This window comes from Myzus persicae, unplaced genomic scaffold (genome assembly GCF_001856785.1).
Source record: "Myzus persicae strain clone G006 unplaced genomic scaffold, MPER_G0061.0, whole genome shotgun sequence".
Lineage (NCBI taxonomy): Eukaryota > Metazoa > Arthropoda > Insecta > Hemiptera > Aphididae > Myzus > Myzus persicae.
Genome location: NW_019103345.1, coordinates 204083 through 227186, shown reverse-complemented (window position 1 = coordinate 227186; position 23104 = coordinate 204083). Strand labels below are relative to the sequence as shown.

The 23104-nt window shown below is 28.0% G+C and overlaps 2 protein-coding genes across 3 annotated transcripts; one reads left to right on the top strand and one right to left on the bottom strand.

The window, feature by feature from the left end:
* Positions 1-219: 219 nt before the first annotated feature.
* Positions 220-3125, bottom strand: LOC111034353. Its single transcript, XM_022315531.1, has 4 exons — positions 2407-3125; positions 1817-2012; positions 1572-1752; positions 220-1287 (listed from the first exon to the last, which is right to left on the bottom strand). The coding sequence occupies exons 1-4, from the start codon at positions 2661-2663 to the stop codon at positions 767-769; spliced, it is 1155 nt and encodes a 384-aa protein (XP_022171223.1). The 5' UTR covers positions 2664-3125; the 3' UTR covers positions 220-766.
* A 2546-nt stretch (positions 3126-5671) lies between these two features.
* On the top strand, positions 5672-22554 carry LOC111034342. 2 transcript variants are annotated; one of them, XM_022315514.1, is made up of 13 exons: positions 5672-5981; positions 6358-6528; positions 6641-7175; positions 8412-8716; positions 9779-9874; positions 9933-10148; positions 11659-11733; positions 13388-15949; positions 16016-16338; positions 16831-17165; positions 17523-17744; positions 18045-18135; positions 19655-22554. In XM_022315514.1, the coding sequence occupies exons 1-13, from the start codon at positions 5939-5941 to the stop codon at positions 19745-19747; spliced, it is 5067 nt and encodes a 1688-aa protein (XP_022171206.1). In that variant the 5' UTR covers positions 5672-5938; the 3' UTR covers positions 19748-22554. The 2 variants fall into 2 exon arrangements, with proteins under 2 accessions (XP_022171206.1, XP_022171205.1); XM_022315513.1 differs by having other exon boundaries at positions 13388-16338.
* The last annotated feature ends 550 nt before the right edge of the window (positions 22555-23104 follow it).

Genomic DNA, 23104 nt, shown 5'->3' with positions numbered 1-23104 from the left:
TTGTGATTTATTTTAAAGAAATTGTATCTAATAACAATAAATTTTTTTTTTCTAATTTACTTTCATACAAAGTTTTATCTACATATCAATAATTTTAACCTAAAAATAAGTAGATTCAATTTTACATTTTTTTTGTTTACAATTTATATTAACTTGTAGCCACCTTAAATGTATAGTATTTGTTATTTGCGTGCTTACTTTTAGAAGTATCTCATTTGATTTTAAATATTTGACAAATTTACATTGAAACTATATTTAAATAGGTAAAATATGTCTAGTGTTCTAAATGGATGGTGTTCATTACTTTTTAAATTTTTCTAAATTATTTAAATTGGCTTAGTTATAATTAAAGTAATTATATTTCTAAAACAACTATCCACATTTATTTACAGTGTGTAAAACGTTTGCATTAATATTCTTAACTCATTAAGTATCCCAGTCGTTAACTGTGACAACCGTGTCAACAAGTCATAGTCTTTACAATATATAATTCACTCGAATAGAAAGGCAATATTTCCATTTCAAACATAATTCTATATATGGTGTTCAGTGGTTTTTTAGGGTAGGGTGAGGGCAATACACCGAGGCATTTTAAGTGGTAATAAATTAATACATCTTATTTTTAGTTTATGAAATTTGTTTTTATACCACTAAAGTTGAATAATGTTCTTAAAAAATAAAAATAGTATTTTTGGCATACTCAAAAGAAATATACAATTATATCAATATTTATACCATATTTATAAATCAAATCAAATGAATATTATTATTGCTTTTGTTGTTTATCTTCATCTTTAATTAAACCTGGAACTCTATATAAAAATTCTCCATTATCATCATAAAAACAGTCGTTGACTCTATACATGTATCCTTCTTTCCAAACTTGTTTCGGTATTCGAATAGCAAGTGGATAATCATTAATTGTATCAATGAATGCAGACGCTTCTTTGCGTGAAACAACGCTTGTATTTTCTTGTAAACTAGCTTCAACTTTTTCTACGTCAACACATTTATCATTTGTCAACAATGTCCGAGGTGTAGTATACAATGAAGAAGATTCTTTTCGAGCATCACATTTGAATTCTTCTAATGTTAAATGTCTCTTACTGCTTTTAGTTGTTGTATCATATTCATAAATCATCTCAATGTTTGGTTTATCTTTAGTTTCAATTTGAATTGGTTCATCAATTGGATTTGTGAGTTCTCCAAGGTAACTTGTTATTATTTGTCCAAATTCCTGGGGCTTTAAATAATCTGCAGCTAGCTTGGGAATATGAGCTTCAGCTTCTGTAAAATAAGTTTATATATGATTATCAAAATATGCCTAAATTTAATATTCAAAAGACAGAGAAAAATATCTATTTATTTTCTAGGCAAAAACATTTTTTTTAAATTAAATTTAAAAATATATAAGCTGTAACTAAAATGTAAGATGTATGCATGGGGATCTAGTGGCATAGTTCTCATTGGTCTGGTTAAGATTTTTTTTGGTGGGATCATGGCGTAAATTGATGTAATTGTGAAATATAATAATTCAATGTACTTACTACCAGTGGTACTAAAATACTTACGTTCTAGTGTAATTAGTGTAGGTCGTCGTTCTGAAAATTTTTCCAAATGATTTTTTAGTTCATCAGATAAAATATCTTTAAACAGTCCATTACGAAAACGTTCCCAATTTTGTTGCACCAATTTATCATGTCTCAATATTTTTTGCCCTTCATCCGATATCCATTTAGATTTCAGTATTTTCTATAAATTTAAACACTGCTAGTCTAGTATAATCATTATTAAAAATATACTCTAAATTACTTACAATAATAACTTCTGGTGATGCTGGGAAGCATGTTGATAATGTTTGAGGAGTCCATTCTTTAGGAGATTTGTTATGTAAGTTTTTTATTTGTTGTTTTTCAAAGTATGTTAAAAAATTAGGCTGTACTATATTACTTTTGAAATATTTTCGTTTAATGTTCTGAAATGATTTAAATTGTTTTTGTTTTTTCATTTCCCTAAAATTGATAAAAAAAACTTTAAAAAATATATCTTCTACCAAAATTACATAGATTCAATTATACCTTTATAAATATTTTTATAGTTGGTCTATCCTCAAAATTATATTTTTTTCAAAACAGCATTTATAAACTTAATTATATAACTATTAGGTAATCAATAAAGTTTGAAATTAGAAGATATTATTAATTTTATAAATAACACATAGACTTAGATTATATTTACAATTAATTAAACCTCAAGAGATTTTAAAGAATATAGTTTACTGGCTAGTTCATTACTCTTTATTTATTTTAATCTAACAGAAAAAGAAAGTTGAAAATAAGTTGTACAAAAGTATGCATTGAACCTAAATCGGACAGTATACAGATTAATAAATCAAATATAATTTACTTCATGTGCTGATCATAAAACAAATGCGAATCAAGCATATCATTTTCGCCGTCTTCGAAGTCTTCTAATGTTACGTCGGTGACATCTGGAGATTCTCCATCCAAGACCATGGCCAACACACGATTGCCCCCAGGGTTACCTTTGACATTGTCGTTCTTGAACTGTCTGTGAGGTTTCGATTTCACGTTTCTGTACGATCTGAACACAAACGTCGGCTGGATTGCAAATTTAAAAAACAGTATTTTCCTAGAGAACATAATGATCTTGGCGATTTTGTTGTTATTTACGATGCTGAACTGTAAACGTTGATAAGACACCGAAAACGCGCATAAACATTTGAGGAGCGAAACAAGACGTGCTGAAAGGAGGTAATTAATACTCAAGGACTTATTCAATATTCTCCAGGTATTCGGCTAAAGCCACAGGATTTATGAATCTTGACACTGAGCGTGGGAAGAGAAGATGTGTCGAGTGAGGCAGAGAAAATACCAAAAAAGACTTCCTAATAAGTGTTAAGTGTCAAGTGACTAAGGTGATGATAATGGTCTAAGGACTGTTCTAGATGCCTTAGAGTATAACTTTTTTTGTATTCATGTTTCATATCCATAAGATAGACGTAGAAATTTGGAATTGTTTCATTTAATGAGTGTGGGACACTAGAAGTATCGGATGAACGCCGGACTGCCGGAGCCGGAACCTCATGGCCATGTGATAATAATAATGATAACGGTTATCCTTATCATTTCATTGTTTTATTATCTATGTCCGCATTACGGTTTAAGATATATATATATAATCTTTTTATTTTGTTTTTAAATGTTTTATTCAATCTGTTACAAAAAGAACAATAAGAACAATTGATGAAATTGGAAAGTAGAAGAAAAATAAAAATAAAATAACAATCTAGATATAAGTATATAACGGAGCGTAGGAGCCTCCCAGTGGAGGTACTACATTTAATATATAATCTTAAATATAATATCTTGGGTACCTATATCCATAGAGTAATATTACTATATTATATTATATTATATTTATTATATTATATTACTATATTATATTATATTATATTTATTATTTAATATTACTATTGTTTTATGCTATGGGTATATCTAAAACTACAAGGTTAGGTATAAGGTCTATGTATAAAAAAGGCAATTTATCATAAAATAATGAAAAAATTATATATAATAAATAAAACACAATATGATTATTTATAGGCTTAAAGCCATTCTTTTTACATAAGCTGCACATCTACATTGAGTTATACTGAGGGTACACGTACATCTGTAGTTGAACTCAGCGTTTTAACAATTCTAAATACTGTTTCCGTAAAACACATACTAATGTCATGTATAAATTGATTTAATTATGATTGTTAAATCAAATTAATAAATTGATAACTGACATTCCGACCAGTATATGTTTTGATTTTCATTACTTTTTATACTAACTTTAACTGCATTCACTCCAACAGAGTATATAATAAATAATAATTAATGTATAATATATATTTTAGGCTGACTGATGTAGATTATAAATTTAGGATAATACTGAATTGTATAATGTACATTCATAATTCAACTGCTCTTATGTTGTTTAATGTATATGCTCTGCTAAGTGGTTCACTTACCATAAATAAACATAAAGAAAACAATACCTACCTAATAATATATGTATTGTATAATTGTCTTTATGACTTATGTATTTGTATATATTACTGTATACCTGTAGTAATAACATTTTTTAACAAAATATAACTGAAGTCTGAAATACAAAACACAATTAAATATTGAATTAATAAATAGAAATCTATTTTTTTTAACAAATTTTTTATTTTCATTCTCATTTAATAAGTTATACTAACATTGACACTAATTTATTGCTTGGCGTACAATAGTTAAGTTGTAATCCATTATCCAGACAATTGTGAAATCAGAATTAACCAGTATCGTTAAGTCAAGATCCATCCAAGAAGGTTTTACATTGTGAATTGATTGTTGTTTTGAACTTTAATTGTCCATAACAGTGCAGCGAGCGAGTGACCACACGGGCTAATGTATTATGTCTTTTTATAAGCTTTTGGAAATTATCATTTACAGCTGCCCACCACCGTGTCCACACACCTTAAACGCTGGCCCAGATTGCCTGCCTAGATGACTAAGTTGAACGTCAATCGATTTTCACTGGACATGACTGACTTGTTAGACACTTAAATACGGCTTTCATAAACACACTTAAGGTTTCGACATTCGTAAGAGCACAAGACTGGACAGTATCGACTATCAACCCCGTTCAATCACAAATTTCTAGATTTTCAAACGTTCCCGCCTTCGAAACGACACCTCCAAAGCCCCTCATCACTTTCTCTGACTTTTGAGGTTCAACCCACCTATACGGACGCGACTTTTATAATTGCAACGTCTCCGTGGACCGAAATCCACTTTCTAATTATTAATGATGATTTTATTTTTACTTTTATAATTATTACTATTCTTACGATTATACATGATTTATGTTGTAATTATTGACTTAATATGTGAAATATATATTTATTTAAATACCTACTTCTAAATTATAATGTTTAATCTATGTTATGTCAGTAATAATATGATTAATAAGACACATTCAGAAATTTGTTTATTAACAGTAATACATTTTTTCGGGCGGAATTTACATGTACCTTATTTTACCTGTAGTTCATTTTGGGCGGAATTTACATGCGCCCCTTTCAGCCCACTCGGGGGGTCTGGGGGTCTCCCCCATCGACGCTCGGAGAGCTACTATTTAAAAAAACTAATACAAATCGTAATATTTTATATGCCTATAAATGAGTCGACATGAGTCAAAATATTTTGAAAATTTTCTGGTGTGGAAATGCTAAAATAATCATTCAGTAAAACTTTTATGTATACCTATTACCTATCCGGTAATTTTTTAATTTTTTAAGAGTTCCATCAAAAATAAAAATAGATTTTTTGTAAAAATTCTCATTTCATCTTATGTTTTTTTTGTTTTTCAGGGTACATTTGAAAACTACAGTGAATTTTGAATGTTACCTTCCTGAATACACATCATTGTAAAATCATTGCATCCATCGAATCGCTCAGAATCTAAAATAAGGTTTATTAAATAGGTATTTGAATATTTTTACTTAACTGAGCTCTCAACACTAGTCACATTCGACGACTTGATGGTCACACTGCCGCTTTTCCCGCTCTTTCTTGGAGTTTTACAAATGATATTATTGTGTAAATATTAACATCGTTATTCGTTATCACATGAAGTCACGAACCGCTTTTTCTCGTATAGTCAATAGTCTAATGGTTGTGTTCGTTTAATTAATTAATTTATTGTTGTTCTTAATCCGATAATTGAATATTTACAATGCGTTTCACTAGCCCTCACTGGTTATCGCCACACAAATTTATGTTTTTCTGAAACGATCCGCTCACGGTCCTCTTCCGTTGCACTTGCGACTTGACAATCACGACTTGGCACTCACCACACGCCCCCGTACACCTAACAAAAAATGGAACCTTTGATGCCATCTGAAGTTGCTCGTTTAGTGTACGGTGAGTATTTAGGTTTTTGAATCTCTACTTTTTCTATCTAAGTTTTTATAAAATTCACATGACCATCAATATTCACGGATTTGCGCCTGGAAGTTGTATATGTTGATGCTGCAATGTACAAAAAACTACTGTTTTGAATCTGTCGTAAATTAAACTCATGGCATCAAAATGTCTACTTGAATATTTTAGCTACTCACTAAATGGTCTATCCATTCTTTATTACGTATGATGTTCTTCTGGTCATACTATACCGTATTGATGATTTTAATTACTTTATATTTTTAAAGTTTTTGTGTATCTAAAAATTTAAAAAATCTTGATATTAGTATGTATGGGTACTGAAGATTTTTATATTAATAAATCATATATCCATTAGGTTATCTGAAGAAAGAAAAAAATGAGGATGCTGCGAAATGCTTTTTAAAATCATCTCCTCATTTGACTGAATGTTTTCAGATGTTTAAAGCTAATAGAAACTTTAATATTAAAGTGAATGGGCTTAATTTACATGACATATTTGACAATTTTGGAACCATGTGTGCTATGAGTAAGTTATACTAATTATTTGTTATTTATCATTAAAATAAAGATGTATAATTTATATAAGTTATAAATTCTAGAAATATTTTAAATACATTTTCTTAATGTATTGATTTTAGTTGAAGAGCGAATACCTGAAGCATGTGAATCTAAAACATTAATTGAGAAACTACAGTATTTGTTAGATACAAACCAGGCATCAATGAAAAAAGATACATTTGTTGAGAAAAAATTAAATATGGTTGACAAATGTGTTGGTAATACAATCAATACTAGAGATCAAAGTACACATACAACATTAAATATAGAAGTAAATAAAAGTACATCAGAAGAACTATTAGAAATCCCATCGTTCACTGAGATAATTTCTGATAACGTTTTTAAAACAAAAGAAACTGACACATTTAATGATGAAACCACAATAACTGACCAGAAAAATTCAGTTTCTTCGCCTTGTTTATCTTCAATGACACAACTAACAGAAAATAATGCAGGTTCAATGACATTTTCCAAATTTGAAGACAAAGAAACAAAAACATTTCAAATAAACAATCAAAGCTGTAGTACTCCAGCAAAGAAAAATGAATCAACTAAAATAAATATTGAGTCAATACCACAATTTAGTCCAAAAAATATTCATAATATAAATTCTGGGTATGTATCTATACTATTCATTATTTTACTATTAGGCGATAGTATATTTTTGCCTTATATTTAAAATTGATATAAATTTGCTACAGCTTTATATTGCCTGATATTGGTAATCAGTCAAAAAAAGTTGGACAAAAATTCCACTTGTTTTTTTAGTCTACAAAATAAAATCAATTACATTATGTAATAGAATATTTGTTATTTTCGACTTTTGTCTGTCAATAAAAAGATGAGACCAGACTTTTTGTCAACATTTTTTCAAAACAGACTTTTTGTCTGAGATTCCTGTATATCAGTTTTATGTTTAGAAAAATAGTAGAACTAAATATTGTAGTGGTCTGGCGACTACAGGTGTTGTTGAGAGGAATAGGATGAGATGTATTTGATTAATATGCAACGCTTGAGGTTTGAGGTAGTATTTATTATTATTTAATAAAAGAATACAAATGTAATTTAAAACTGTGGATTGAATAATCTGTGCTAGAATATTTGTCACAAAGAATTATTCTGAGTGTTCAGAAAAATATCGAGTTGAATCAAATATTTTTCTAAGTCCAAATAATAAACTGTTCAAAATTATTCTAAGCCCAAAATAATACTATCAAAAGATTGACTAGCATGAAGGTGCTCTGGCTCATCTGGTCAAATCACATCTGAATATGGGCTGTTCAGGGGTCTCCTATATTGGCGTACCCTCTACTTCTCCTAGCCCTTTTGATACGAGTATCGTTCCCACAGAAGCTGTGTCCGCCAACTATTGTACTGGGAAATACTAACGGCCCACAACCCACTATGACTTTCCTGAGTGCGCATCCTGGGCTTCGCTATGTGTATAGTTGAATATCTATTATGTGGTATTCGAGATGACTATGCACCAACGAATGATTAATCATAAGCATGACTAAATATCATTACAGTATTTCTCAGAATCAACAAACTCGTTTACAATATATTAATCGAAAATTGCTGATCGTGTCGCATCCCTCATATATTGTGTATAACCTGTACCTGGTTTATACGCCTATTGTCACCCCTTTGGGGCAGGACTTAAGTCTATAGCATTACCCTGTCATTATCTCTACCAAGGTCTAACGCTGGACGCCAGTCCATAGCAATATATACTGAGTGATGAAATGTACCTATCCGAACATAATTTTTCTATTAAACTATTTAACTTATAAACTATTTGTTGTATGCATAATTTTGTAAATGTAAATGTCTTAAACCATATTTTTATAGTGACCAGGCTGAATACCAGCAAATACCAGAAGCAACATCCCTTGACTCTATGCCGGGATTTTCAAAAGAAGATAAGATAAAGGATAGTTCAGTTGTTATTGATACTGGTGAATTAGTTGATACATTTTTGAATGACCAAAGTTTATTGGAAAAAATTGCTGATTCCATAAATAAATCTTTTGACGCTCAAAAAGAAAAAGACGATATACTAGAAAGTAAAGTCTTAGATCCTCCTACTCTTGAAAAAGCATTAGACTCCACTCAGTCTGATCCACAAATTAAAAACATACTGGATGAGTTTTTAGGTAAGTTTTTCCTTTTCTTTTTGGTGGGCGAGGGATAGTGTTAGGGTAATTATTGACAAATTTTATCCAAAAATGATTTTAATATTTTATTAATGAAAATTTAGTTATTTTATTTAATAATTTTCAGGGGGTTTACAACTCTCCACTACCATCCCTGGATATGCCACAGATCAAAGATCAAATCAACTAACCAATTACGAACGATATTTAAATTTAAATTATATTAATATAAAATACTATCAAATTATCATTCCTATATTTTAATTTAAAAGGACTACTTGCACCATGTAAAGAAGATATCTTCTCTACATTGCGACTTATAGGCATAGGCTTGCTCACGTGATTTGAAATCTTTTCCAAATAAACTCTACAATTTACAAAAACTACAAAATTTATTTTTGTAGTCATTATTTAGGCAATTGTGTTCATACGTTTGTGACTGATATATTTTATAAGCTTGATAAAAAATAGGTTTCCGAAAAAGTTTTTGAAAAATTGCCTAGGAGCTAAACTGCATTTGTGCCTTAGGCTAATTTTATTGCATACTAAAATAATTAATCTAATAATATTAGCCTAATATTATAGATGTTATTGATGTAAACCTATTTGGTCCCCACTCCCCTCATTCCTAAAAAATATTTCCGCAAGCACTGATAATGTTGACAAAACATAATGTTTGGTCCTCCCTGTCATTAAGGTCTGCTCACGCCTATGATTATAAGTAATACAATTTAATAAATACTTTTTAGCTTGCTATTAAAAGAAAAACCTAAGAGCTATTTAAATAACCCTGTTGTATTAGTTATGAGGTTCAGGTTTGCAAAATATTTGTTGGAGTTTGAGTGGAGTAAGAAAACATTTTTGGATGGGTGGTAGAACTAATATGTATGTGAGACTAGAAGTAAAAGTTTTAGTTCATTTAACTGTGTATATTATTGTTAAATAATTTTGTTAAAATTTATAGCACTAATGTGCTATTTTAGTTTATTTTTAGTTTGAAACTTCTTTTATTTAGAATGTATCATTAATATTTAATACAAATAAGTTTTTTAAAAATTTCAGTTTTTAATGTTGACAATGCTGATATTGATAAAAAATCATGTTCTAATGATCAATCAGACACAATCAAATCTCGTTTACGTAGTGCCAGGAAAAAAGGTAGTACGGTTGATCTCCAATAATAATACAAAGTTACTAATTTTTATGGTTTCTACAGATGACGCACCAAGCAAATTAAAAAAGAATAATTCAAATATTACAAAACATATTGTTTATGGTAATGAAGAGTGTTTGAAAGTTGACAATAATATTGTATTGATACATGAAGGTAATATCAGTACAACGGTTTTTGAGAATTACGATTTGCTATCAAATCAATTAGTTTTACAATCAAGTGACTCGTATAATTTTGACTCAACTAAAACAGAACCAGGTATGCTTTATGAAATTGAATGACAATAATTAATTTTAAGATTCTGAGCAATGAATGTATTGATTTTACAGAATCACAGATGTTTTGTCCCCCTTCAATTAGCTTACGGACATTCTTTCCCAGGCAATTATTTAAATAAGATGTTTCATCCCGAGGATTTATTAACTATAGAATGTTTGGTCCCTGGCATATTTTGATTATTATAGGATACTCCGGTTTTTTAAATCATTAGTATTTATTTATCTCTTCCAAAGTTTATTATTTCACTAATGATAAATACAATTTATTTTTAATGAACAATATTTAAATGATAATACTACAAATACAAATATATAACCATACAATATAATTAAAAATAGTCAAGATTTGAATAAATAAAAATATTATATTTTTATTGCTGATTTATGTTTTTTAAATAGTATTAAATGCCATCATCATTATTTTATATAAATCCTGGACGATATATAAAAATAATATTAAGTTTGAAAATTATAAATAAATAAATTGTTCATTAAAAATAAAATATAAATTGTATTAATTGTTAGTGAAATAATGAACTTTTGAAGAAATTTATAAATAATAATGATAAAAAAATACCTGAGTCTATGATAATCTAAATATGCCTGGGACCAAACATATTATGGCTAATAACCTGTTTTTGGAGGAACTTCATTCATAAAGGCTCATTCACGTTCATATTTAGTGAACCATACGCAAATGTCACCCCTTTTTTATTAAATTGAATGTGAATTTGAACATTTGTGTATTTTAGCAAATTTGAACGATTTTTAAGACGCTCAATTTATTTGCCATTTAATAAATATACGTTTAACATTTATATTTATTAATTATATTGTATAATAATATTTTCTCATAATTTCTATTAAACGAATTACACAAACCCATACTTTTGAAAAAAAAACAAATTGAACTAGTTAATTTTTTTAGTGAATGTTCAGAACACTTTTAATAACTACCCAGCACGTAAATCACTTTCGTTTTCTGATTTTACAATTCTGTTTTTATATTATTTTTTTTTTGGCTATCGTCACCTTTTAGAGTTGTAAAATGCTTCAATCTTTGCATAGTGGATCTAGTTAGTACTTTGGATTAAGAGTAAAAAATTCCTAGTCCTTATGCTTATCAAAATAATGAATAAATTGGAATATTTACATAATACCAGTCTAATTTTGTTATTTTATTGTAGGCACTTGATATTTTCAGCAAATATTCATGTTAGCATTTTTTAACAGGATATAATTTTCAAATATTTTACCTCTTTTTGAGCTTTTTTTTTATAGATATTTGAAAATTCTTATTTTTATAGGCTTGAAAAATGAAAACAAGGTTCCTAAGTTCTTCTTTTCTTTAAGGTCCTTGAGTTCTTATAGCAAAAAAATATCGAAAAAGGAATGAAAGATTAGGCCTAGAATATACCTTCAAAATACCATCTTTATTTTATGTTAAATTAATATATATTTTTGTTGATGCATTGTATTTTTTTGTTTAGGAGAAGATCATTTTGCCAAATCTGACTATGTGAAAATTGCTCCAAAAATAACTCCCATGTTATTAACTCATCAAGGTATGAACAGTTTATTTATTGTTAATCAACTTATTCATTTTTTATGTGTAAATGTTAGTCTATCATTAGAATTATTTGTATATTTTTTTTTTTTATTGATCTTAAGCTTCGGCAACTGAGGCCATTAGCTGTAGTAGGATTTGTATTGTATATTTTGGGACGGTAGGGGGGAACACGTGTGTGTTTGTTTTGGCAGAATTTCGAATGGGGCACCCGTAGGTTTCTGCCATGCCCTGGGGGTGGGGGATGGCAGCACTTGTTCTCCGGTCACCGCTACTTGTCCGGAGAAAAATGCCACCCAGTAGCCGAGGATCGAACCGCAACCGGCTGCGTCGCAGCGGACGCGTCAGACCACTCGGTCACCACATCCCCCTATTTGTATATTATATTTATATATATTTACACTTTAATTTTTGACCAAAATTGGTCAAGATACATAACAATTCATATTAAAAATAATTGCTACCAATTTTTATAAAGAAAAATTTGAACAACTGTGTTATTGTTTTTTAAATTATTTGGAGCTTTAGCAAATCATAATAGTTCTTGTAAAATTCCAGGTAATGATAATTTTGTGAATAATCGTATTTGTTTTTTTTACAAAGTATTACTGTATTGGTAACATCTACCATTAAAAATAAGAGTAATGACTGAAATAAAGTATAAAACCTAAAAATAATAATTTAGATAAAAATGTTTTGATGGAGACGTACTATCTGGTAGTTGCAAGCACTTAACCCAAAACAATAAAGACTACACCATTCTCGCATGTATTGTCTTACAAATGTATACATAGCAAAAATAGTTGTACACGGGATACAACCACTCAGGCTGTAATCCAAGCTAAGCAAACAAATTTTGACACTAGAAAGAGGAGAATATTTTCTATGCAACATCATTTTTATTTTTCGATTTAACAATTACTAAAAAGTTCTTTTTGTTTAAAAATTAATTTTTTTTTCGAACTTGAATAACTTTTTCTGTATTGCTATGTAGAACAAATTAAAAACGATGTTGTATAGTAAATGTTCCCTTCTTTAAAATGTGACAATTTGGCTGCTTAGCTTGGACCACAGCCTGAATGGTTCTATCTCGCACAAAATAGTTTTTCCTATGTTATACATTTGAAACGCGGAGACAACACATGGGGGTATGGTTGGCCTCGGTCAAATAGTCCACTCGAGTGTCATAATTTTGCTATAATATAATATTTTGTTAAAATATAGGGTACCTACTTATAACTTACATAAGTTATACATTTATTGAATGTATATATAATATACCTTTCAATAAAATTGCAAATTTATCAGCCATATATTGATAACATTTTTGACATTTTGATTGGTTTGTGCGCAGTTCACTTAATTTATATTTTTGGGTACCTACCTCTTTGTATCTGAACCATTACATAGGATTCAACTTGAACAATGAAAAAGAAACAAAAGAAACCTAAAGCTTACAATTTAATTTTTAAAATCAATATGGAAGATGAAATGAAAAATTATTATCATAATATCTAATATATCTAATATGTTTTCAGAAGTAATTATTTTGTGATTCATACAAACTTAATACTTATTTAGAACAACAACATAATATTATATATTATTATACCTACTAGTAATTAAATTTTTTTTTTAAATTTTGCTTTCAGCTCCTGAAAAACATATATTTCCAAAACGAAGAAGACACTTACTAGAAGTTAATGGCATAAGAAGCAAATTTAGGAGAACAAATATAACTAGACAACCAACCCCTAAATCAATTATTATTGAAGTTCCTAATCAAAATTCATTTGAAAATCAAGAAAAAAATCATACTGAGATTAATGATATTATCAGATTACCTGAGGTTTCATCTAAAGTTAATAATCTGATTGTTCATGATACACCAGATGATAGACTTAAACCTCCAAAAAACAAAAGTATGAGTACACCTCGTAGAAGAAGCACTCATATAAGATGTTTAGATTTTAGTACTCCACAGCCTAAGAACATGACTCGAAATCAAGCTCGCTCAAAACTTTTCTGTGATTCACCAAAAAGACTTGAAAAATGTTTGGAAGAACCTTCAACTAGTCCTTTACCAAAACTTCAAGCTGATTGGGGTTCAGTTAATGGATTTGAATCAATGATTAAAAAAGAAATGGTTAAACACTGGGATACAGATATTCGAGAAATGGTGGGGGCTGGAATTCTAACGTCAGATGCTGATGGAAGAAAAACAAGAAAAAAGAAAACGCCAAGAAAAAAAATTAAACCAGTCAATGTTCAAAATAATTCTGTTTTGCTCAAAGATCAAAAGAAATCAAGTAATATTTCAATCGCGACAAATGAATTACATACTGATGTATCAAATATTTCGGAAGTTGCATTTGATGGTTTAAATGGGCAAGACTCTGATAAGCCATTACTGGGTATCCAAAAGCCATTAATAGAGAAACAGCCAAAATGTCATATTTCATTAGAAACATCAAATAATATTACAGAATTATGTAATGAACAATCTCCAATTAAATCGAATTCTTTGAACACCTTGAACAATCTAAAATCGTTGAAAAAAGTTAGTGAACCTTCTATATCATTAGAAACTCCAGATAAAATAACAGAATTATATAATAAGCAGCCACCAACTATAACTGATTCTTTGAAAAACATCAATGGTACAAAACCACTTAATGAACTAAGTGAATTTTCGGTTTCCTTAGAAACTTTAGATAAAATAACCAAGCTTAATAATGAATTACTGCCCATGAAATCTGATTTTCCAGAAAGCAAATGTGCAACTCAAATTAATCTGGATCAGTCTCAAGTTAATGAACCAAAAAATAATCAAAATGAATTAATTAACTCTTCTATTTTAAATACTAGGTCAAAAATAACAAATCAGGAAAAAGATTCTAACTTTTTAAAAACATTTAATAACCATAACTATTCATTAACAGAAAATAAGTTATATGAATCAACTAAACCTTCAAAAGAACAGGGTTTATTTGATCAAACTCATACAAACAATTCAAATGAATTAAATAGTCCATTAAAATGTATTAACATTGAATCAGTTAAGCCCAGTCTACTTGAAACCCCATTTAAATGTGATGATGCTGCTGTTGATGTTCCTGAAACTCCTATTTCAAAAATAATACGAGAATATGATCCAAGTAAGATGGTCACACCTTTGCCATGTACACCAGAACATGATGATTCATTGACCGAAACACCACTAACCAAAGTATTCAGAGAAACATCATATTTAAATAGACCCCCAATTTCACCATTTCCTCCTACACCAGGGAATTCAATGTCTGTCGATACTTTGATTGCACCACCAGAACTGGATTATGTTAAAACCTCAAGCGGTACAAATTGTAAAATGAATAGTTTGAATGAATGTTTATCACAACCCTTCCAGACTACAACTTCTACTGGTGAATTATCAACCAAAACAAAGAAAGATAAAATTAAAAATACACCTTTAAAATCTAAATTAAAACTTTCGACTAAACCCAAAGTAAAAAATGGATTAAAATTAAAAAATGTTGAAGCAAAAAAGAAACAAGTGTATGAGTCTGTTAAAGTTGAGCTTTTTGGAAGTGATATTTCACTGAGTCCAAATAAAAATGAATTTTCAACGACAAATGAACAGCGTAAAACAATAGTTATTAATAAAAAACCACAAGAAAAGGAGAAAAAATCTGGTTTTAAACCCATACCTAAAAAGAAATCAATTGAATCCATGTCTGTTGTAACTGTTAATGGTATTGAAAGTCAATTATCAGACGAATTAAACATGCAATCAACTAAAACTCCGTTTATTAAACCAATAATAGTGCAATGTGAGAACAACGCCTCAGGAAAAGTAAAGAAAACAATTTCAAAAAAAATTAAAAAGTCCATGGTACATTTTGATGATCCAGTTGAAAAATTCTTTAAATTATCTAAAAGTCCAACATTGGATAAACCCAACAACCAAAAAGTTGGTAGAATACAAAACAAAACCACTGCAAATGACAACTCAGAACAATTGATAGGGTTAGAAAGGTATTTGAATAACACTTCATCGACAGCTTATGACTGTAGTCCAAAAGAGAATAAAATCAAAAGAATAGAACCAGCGGTTAAGATTTCTAAACTTAATAGTAGTGATTCCAATATTAATTATTCAGAAATGTATAATGTAGACGAATCCAATAAGAATATATCAACAAGTTATATTAGTAATGAAACAAAAACTAATGAAATGAACAATAAAAAAATTAAATTATCTGAGAATTGTGTTATAGGTGTAAATAAAGTGTCTAATGGAAAGGAAAATAATACAGTTGATAATAAATCCATTGTACCACTGGAGTCTGTACAAACTATGTCTATTGACGGTAACATTTCTAATCCAAATTGTATTTCTGAAGATAAAATGAACATCAGTCTTGACAGATCTGAATCGTCTATCATCAACAGCAGTGTTATCAATACTTCTTGTGTTACTGTTACACATGATGATAAATTAGATGTTCCTATAAATGAGGCCTGTGATTCACCAAACAATATGGAATATTTAAAAAATCCAAAAGTATATGAAGTCATTACTGAAGATAATGAACACGAGGTATGTTAATTAATAGTATTAATGTTTGTTTATAATTTTGTTTTCCTCCAGATTTATCTTTTATCTTCTAGCTATAAGTTACAAAATATGTAAATACATCTCATTCAGTAATTCTGAATTATTTATATGAAAAAAGCCATACATGCATATTTTTTGTTGTGTTAAAATGTGTCTTCCATTTTTTAATGAAAACTAGCTATAGTTGAATAAATTTAAATGCATAATTTTGCCATACTGTGTAAAACATGGGTGTTCCTATGGTTTATTGGTGGCCAAATTTTGACAGCCCACAAAAATATTTGTATTTCATTGTTCAATCTTCCATAATAACATTTAATGAAATAAATTCTTTAAACACTCAATATTTGATATTGATTTAATAAAAAGGTTTGTCGCCTCAGGGATAATTCAAAGTAAATCACACAATTTCTTAGGTTTTAACTATTGAATTATGATTAATTACTATCATAACTTTTATTTCATATTTTTCAGATGGTGTATTTAAATGTATCAGAAGCATTCACTTTTCTTGATATACCCTCAGAATTAAAAAATGTACAGACATTAAATCCAATTATATCACCATCAATAACAACAAACAAAATATTAAAGGTTACTCCAAAAATAGAAAGTTGTAAACTTGAGAATGATGCTAAAATACTAATGCCAGTGACTAGCACTCCTATAGACGATGTTGAAACAAAAAATGAAAAAGATGATAGAGCCAGAAGAAGCCCTTCTTTTTGGGATGACTCTGTTCATAATTACCCAATCAAACACAGAGAGAACAGACATTGGCAAAATAAAATATATGATAAAAAACACAGGTAATTAAAGACCTTCTAATACAATATACATATTTGTAATTTCATACACAGAAAGTCAATAACTCATTGTATAAATTGAGTAATCATCTATGTCAGTGGTTCTCAAATTTTTTTGTTTACTTAGCCCTTAAGTTTCTAAACAAAAATTAAGCAACACCAAAAACCAGGATTATCAGTTTTTAACAAAAATAAATGATAATGATCATATTACTATGCAAATAATATTACATTTTTATATGTCCATGGAAATGGAATCCCCAAATAAGTGGAACCCTGAGGCTATTAAGCACTATTTGTTAACCACTGGTGCTATTTTTTTTAAAATTGCTTATAATTAAATGTAAATTATGTTAATAGGCAAAGCAAATTTAGATGCCATGATGAACGATCAAAATTTGATAGTCGTTACTATTCTCAAAGAAGTCATCATCATAATGTAAAAAGAGAGTTCAGGGAAGATTCAGTAAAAGATAAACATAGATCTAAGTACAAAGAGGAAAAAAGGCGGTCCTATCATGATAATAGTAAAGGAAGAAATTGGCCAGAAGAAAATGATAGATTTTCAATCCCACAAAGAATGTAATATATCGTATTCTAAATTATTAGTTATTTTTGATCCTACAAAATATTTTATTATGTACCATTTATATACTAATTACTTGACATTAAAAAAATATATAAGCTTGAAGTATAACTTTGAAATATTTTCATTTTTTTACTCAATACTGCACAAAGAATCTGATATCTGTAAATAATTTACCAAACTTTATAATATATTATTTCCAATTTCTAGTACGCTTTTATTTATTAATTTATTATACGCCAATTAATTGAAACTTAAATTTACTAATATTTACTCTATTGCTTATAATGTTTCAGATCACAAAATGAACTACAGAAGTTAAATAGATCAGAAGATATTGTTAAAAAGGCTACTAAAAGGCCCGCAGATCGAACAGTTTATAATAAGGTAAATGTGTGTATGAGTTTCTAAAGACTTTCTTCCATATTATTATTGCATTGGCATATGAATATTTTCTAAAACTAAAAATATATTTTTTTAATATATGAACAATATGTTTATAATAATGAAGCAGTTTAATAAATTATGATTGGGTTATTATTTTTAACACATAACATCTTAATGTAATTATTTCTAAAATGTAAATATAAACCATAGTGATAATATTAAAACATCTTCAATAAATATAAGTATAAATATACAATTAAAAGAGCAAATATTAAAATAAAATAAAATAAAAAAGTAAAAATTTTCATAATATTACAATAATATTACTATAAGAAATAAAGATCTATATAGGTATTGCCATTATACACAACAATTAATTTAAGTTAGAACACTAAATACATAATTTTAATACTAATTAAAATTTTTGAAAGAAAAATATTTACGTTGTATTTATATATAATAGTATCTTTACCACCTTTACTTTAAGGCTTTGATTACCAAAATTGTTGTTATTAAAAAGAACTTGAGTTTGTATCATTTTTTAATCTTGTATTATGAGTGGCGGTGGTTGATAATCATTAATAATAGTTTCAATATTAAATATATATAATAAAGTTTAACATTCATATAATAAATTAAGGGTTTGAATATGAAAACAGTATATATTCAATTTTTTAAATAAAATTTAGGTTTATTTAAAATAATTTTTATTGAAGAATTTATAGTAATATTTCAACATAAGTGTGGCTAGACTGCTAGAGTAAGTACAACCCCACACTAACAAACCATTTAAATTAACTGATTGTGCTGAAACAAAAAAAAATACTCTTAAAGGTTAAGATATTACGAAGTACTTTAAATATAAAAATAATTTTCCAAACAACCCTTGCATTCATTTCTCAAGTTTTTTAGTAAGTGAAAGTTTTTATCCACAATAATTTAAAATAATCTCTTAAGGCTCAAAACTTTCTTAATAGCTCAAAAAGAATTAACATTTTACCATGTATGAAAAATGCTAGTGTAAACATTTAGTAAAAATTGTACAGTTGTATGGTTATTACTTTATTAGCTTTTGAGTTACACCAAAAAAATTTAATCGATTTTGTTAAAAATTGATGTAGCATAAAAATTCACATTTTCCTGAATTTTTTTTTTTGTTTTCCATAACCTCATCTAAAATTTTAATAATAAGTTAATTCACTTATTCACATATCACAATTCACATATCAAAACTAACAGCACACTATTGAAACTAGAAATGAGAATTTGGTATGTTGTATGTTTGTAAAATGGAGACAACAAACTCATAGGTAGCATCCTCTTAAGAATTATATATTAACAATATATCTAATTAAATAACTATAATTCATCATACCATTTTTATAACTAGAGAGTAGAGAAGAAATAGGAATTTTGTTAAACTTTAACATTTAATTAATATTTTATTCGTCATACGTCACGAAATCAGAATATTTATAATGTATTGTGTAGTATTAAATGTTTTTATTTATTGTTTTAGACTCCAGCTAAGGTATCCAAAGTTGAACACCAACGGTTGCTGAAAAATGTAAATGTTGATGATTTTTTGTCTGTTGTACACGGTCAAAAATAAAAATTTATAATTGGCACTGTTATTATTGTGTACATATTAAATTATTAATGTTATATTTTTATATCTACTCTGTATAGCAAAAAAATACTGTAAACATTTTATTTTTTTAACAATTTTTTTATTTAGAAAGATCTTCATAAGTTATTTTATTAAGTAGACAGTAGTAACTGTATGCATTGGTTATTCTTATTTATTCAAATACAGATATGATCAGGATTTTAAACTGTATGCTAATGTTAATTTGTCATTATCATTAAATGATATTATTTATTATTTAAATCTTTTTCTTCTTTCTCATCTTATCAGTCCATTTCTATCATCTATTTCTCTCTCACTCTGTCAGTACCACTTTAAAAGTCAGTTAATACTTCTTTTATTAATTGACCAGCATTTCTCCCAACGTGGCATAACCATTCTAGATGTTTGCTTTATATAAACAATAGAATATTTGGCTAAGTTGGAACACTTTTGCAGATCAGAGGCCTACTCATTACTGATTTTTGTCTGCAACTTTGTGTTATAGCTTGGTATGCACATATTTTGTAGTATTTTTTTTTCGAGGGCAATTAGTTGACTACCCTACTATTCCTTTTGGTCAGTGACCATGTTTCACTTGCTTATGTAACTACTGGTCACAAATAACTGGAGTGTGTGTCTTCAAATTGCGTGACAGTAGTTTTGATTCTAGTCTTTAGAAGTTTTATAATGCTGTAGTAACACCGGTTACCACATGCTATTCGTTCTTTAATCTCCTTCCTCAGTCCTTGTGCATCTCGTTGCTGCTGTTTATGATAGTGCCTAGTAACCTAAATACATCCATTTTTCTAAATCTATCAATTAAAATCTTTAATTATCTACCAACTATTGTTATGCGGTCTGACTTTTGAGTGCTCTTTGTGGTTAGGTTAGGTCCTTGTCATCATTAAATATTTAGTTCTATCCACAATAAACATACCTAATTGATCTCTTTTGGTTATTTTCTAATTAATAATTATGTATGATAAAATGTTTGTGGGTTTTGTAAATATGTGACTGTACCTAATATAAAATTTACCACAAATTATTTTAATTCAGTATTGGATAGTGTATAGTGTTACTATTGATTCCACATAATGACTGACGAAAAGGTAACATTCATTGCATCAAACTAAAATTAACGTAACTTCAAAAATAGTAATTTGAATAATGTGATAGCAACTTAAGAACTCATTTTATATGTAATTACATACATAAATATATCATAAAGTAATTTTCCAACATGGTACAGCACAGTGTAGGGAAGGTATCCTTACTAGGTTTTAGAATTTTTATTTGATTATAAAATTAATATTATACATCCAACAATTATTATAATATTTATGAAACCAATAAACCACAGTATTTGTTTTTGTGGTTTAGCTATTTATCAGTAGCTTACCAAATAAATTAATTTCCATTTCATACAAAACCTGTCATGATCACCAGGTTAGGTTATCATCATGTTTTCGAGATAGTATTTATTCTGTGGCCATATATTGTGTTACCATATTTGTACATAGATAGTTTCCTTCATCTTTTCAGACACCCAAAACTACAAATAGTTAGCTGCAAGCTTTTAAATTAAAATAAAGTATCGAAAAGTGTTGGTCTACAAAACCGATCACAACTCAATAATTATTTCTGACATCTTCATGAACACCTTTTGATATTTTCCATACCTAATTGTTAAAAACACATATCCTTAAGTTAAAATTAATTAAAATTGAAAAAATATAACTACAGGCATTGACTAAGCTAACTGATGAACAGTAGTAGTGCATTTCAATTCATGTTAGAAAACTGCATAGATTTCTACTACTGACCCCTAATAAAAAGCTGATGTTGCAACAGAGCATCAAAATAATACTATTGAAAGGCTAAACAAATTTTAAACTGTAAAAGCACACAATCATGTACTGGTGAGACTAGACCTACATATAATCATATTGCAAATAAAAGATTATATTCTACAAAATAAAAATACCAAAATTAGGTTATAAAATATACCAGTGAACATTTATTTTTTAACAATTATTTATATAAAACTCAATAAAATGTATAAAGCTCATTATTACAGAAATAAGCAATTATTAGAGTACAATAGTATAGTCAACTAAATGTAATTAAAAGTTAAGCAAATGAAACATTACATAAAATAATTCAAGTTTTAAATATAATTCATTTGGATGATCAAGTAACAAAAAAAACAAATAAAAGGGTAATTTGATACCTAATCTGATCATGTATGTAAATATAATACCTATTTTGTTACTATGTTTAACAATAAAAATATTTTAACATAAGAAGAATGTCACAAATTTTGTAATTTCATAGTATCAACAGTAGAAAAAAACGATAAACTTAATTTAAACATAATAAAATGAATATCACTATTTCAATATTTTTTTAGTTAAAAACAGGCCCAGCTTAAGGGGTTAGCAACATAGGCACCTAGGGTGGCATTTAAAAATATTTGACATAGTATTTACATGTAAAAGGCGGTAAAACATAAGATTGCTTAAATGTGTTTAATTCTTGAGCCAGGCCTGTAAAAAAAGTTGGAACATACGAATAAAATACAAAATGTGCGTAATCCAGCGAAGTCATTAGGATTCTTCAACAAGAGATGATTGAATACAATAGTAAAGATTTAAATGTTTGTTTTATAAATAATAATATTAACATTTATACATTAACTCAGCCACGAGGGGAATAAAACCTTATGCTTCCCACCCCTAATTACGTCATTGGAATAATATTACATCATTTTCTATTACAAAAAAAAAAAACAATAAAAATATGTATCCGTAAAAAATATTTAGGGCGTTGTTCAAAAGGCTACATCTCTCTACTAAGAAATTATTTTTTTAGTAAATAATAATACCAACATTTTTTTTTATTGTTATTAAAAATGATACAAATGACAGCTGAGTTAAAAGTTGGCTAATAAAGCAATTAGGAGGCTCTTTAGTTCATTATAATTGTATTTGTATAAAATGTAAAAATTGAGTATTCTTGGGTAAACCATGTTGCATCAAGTGATTTTAAAAAACACAATTTATTTTATTGGATCAATTTACAAACTAATTATATTAGTAGATAGTAATTATTTTAAATAAAAAAATATGAACATTTTTATATTTCTTTAAATTTAATTAACGTTTATAAATTATTTACGTAAAGAAAGTATACCATGCAACCTATGTGACATTGGTTTATCAAAATATAAGAACATGTAACATATAACCATGTCACACAAGGTAGTGAAATTACTAAGTTTCCTTAACAAAGTCTTAGGAATAATAGCTATTTCATACATTAAGCTAATGAATTAGATTT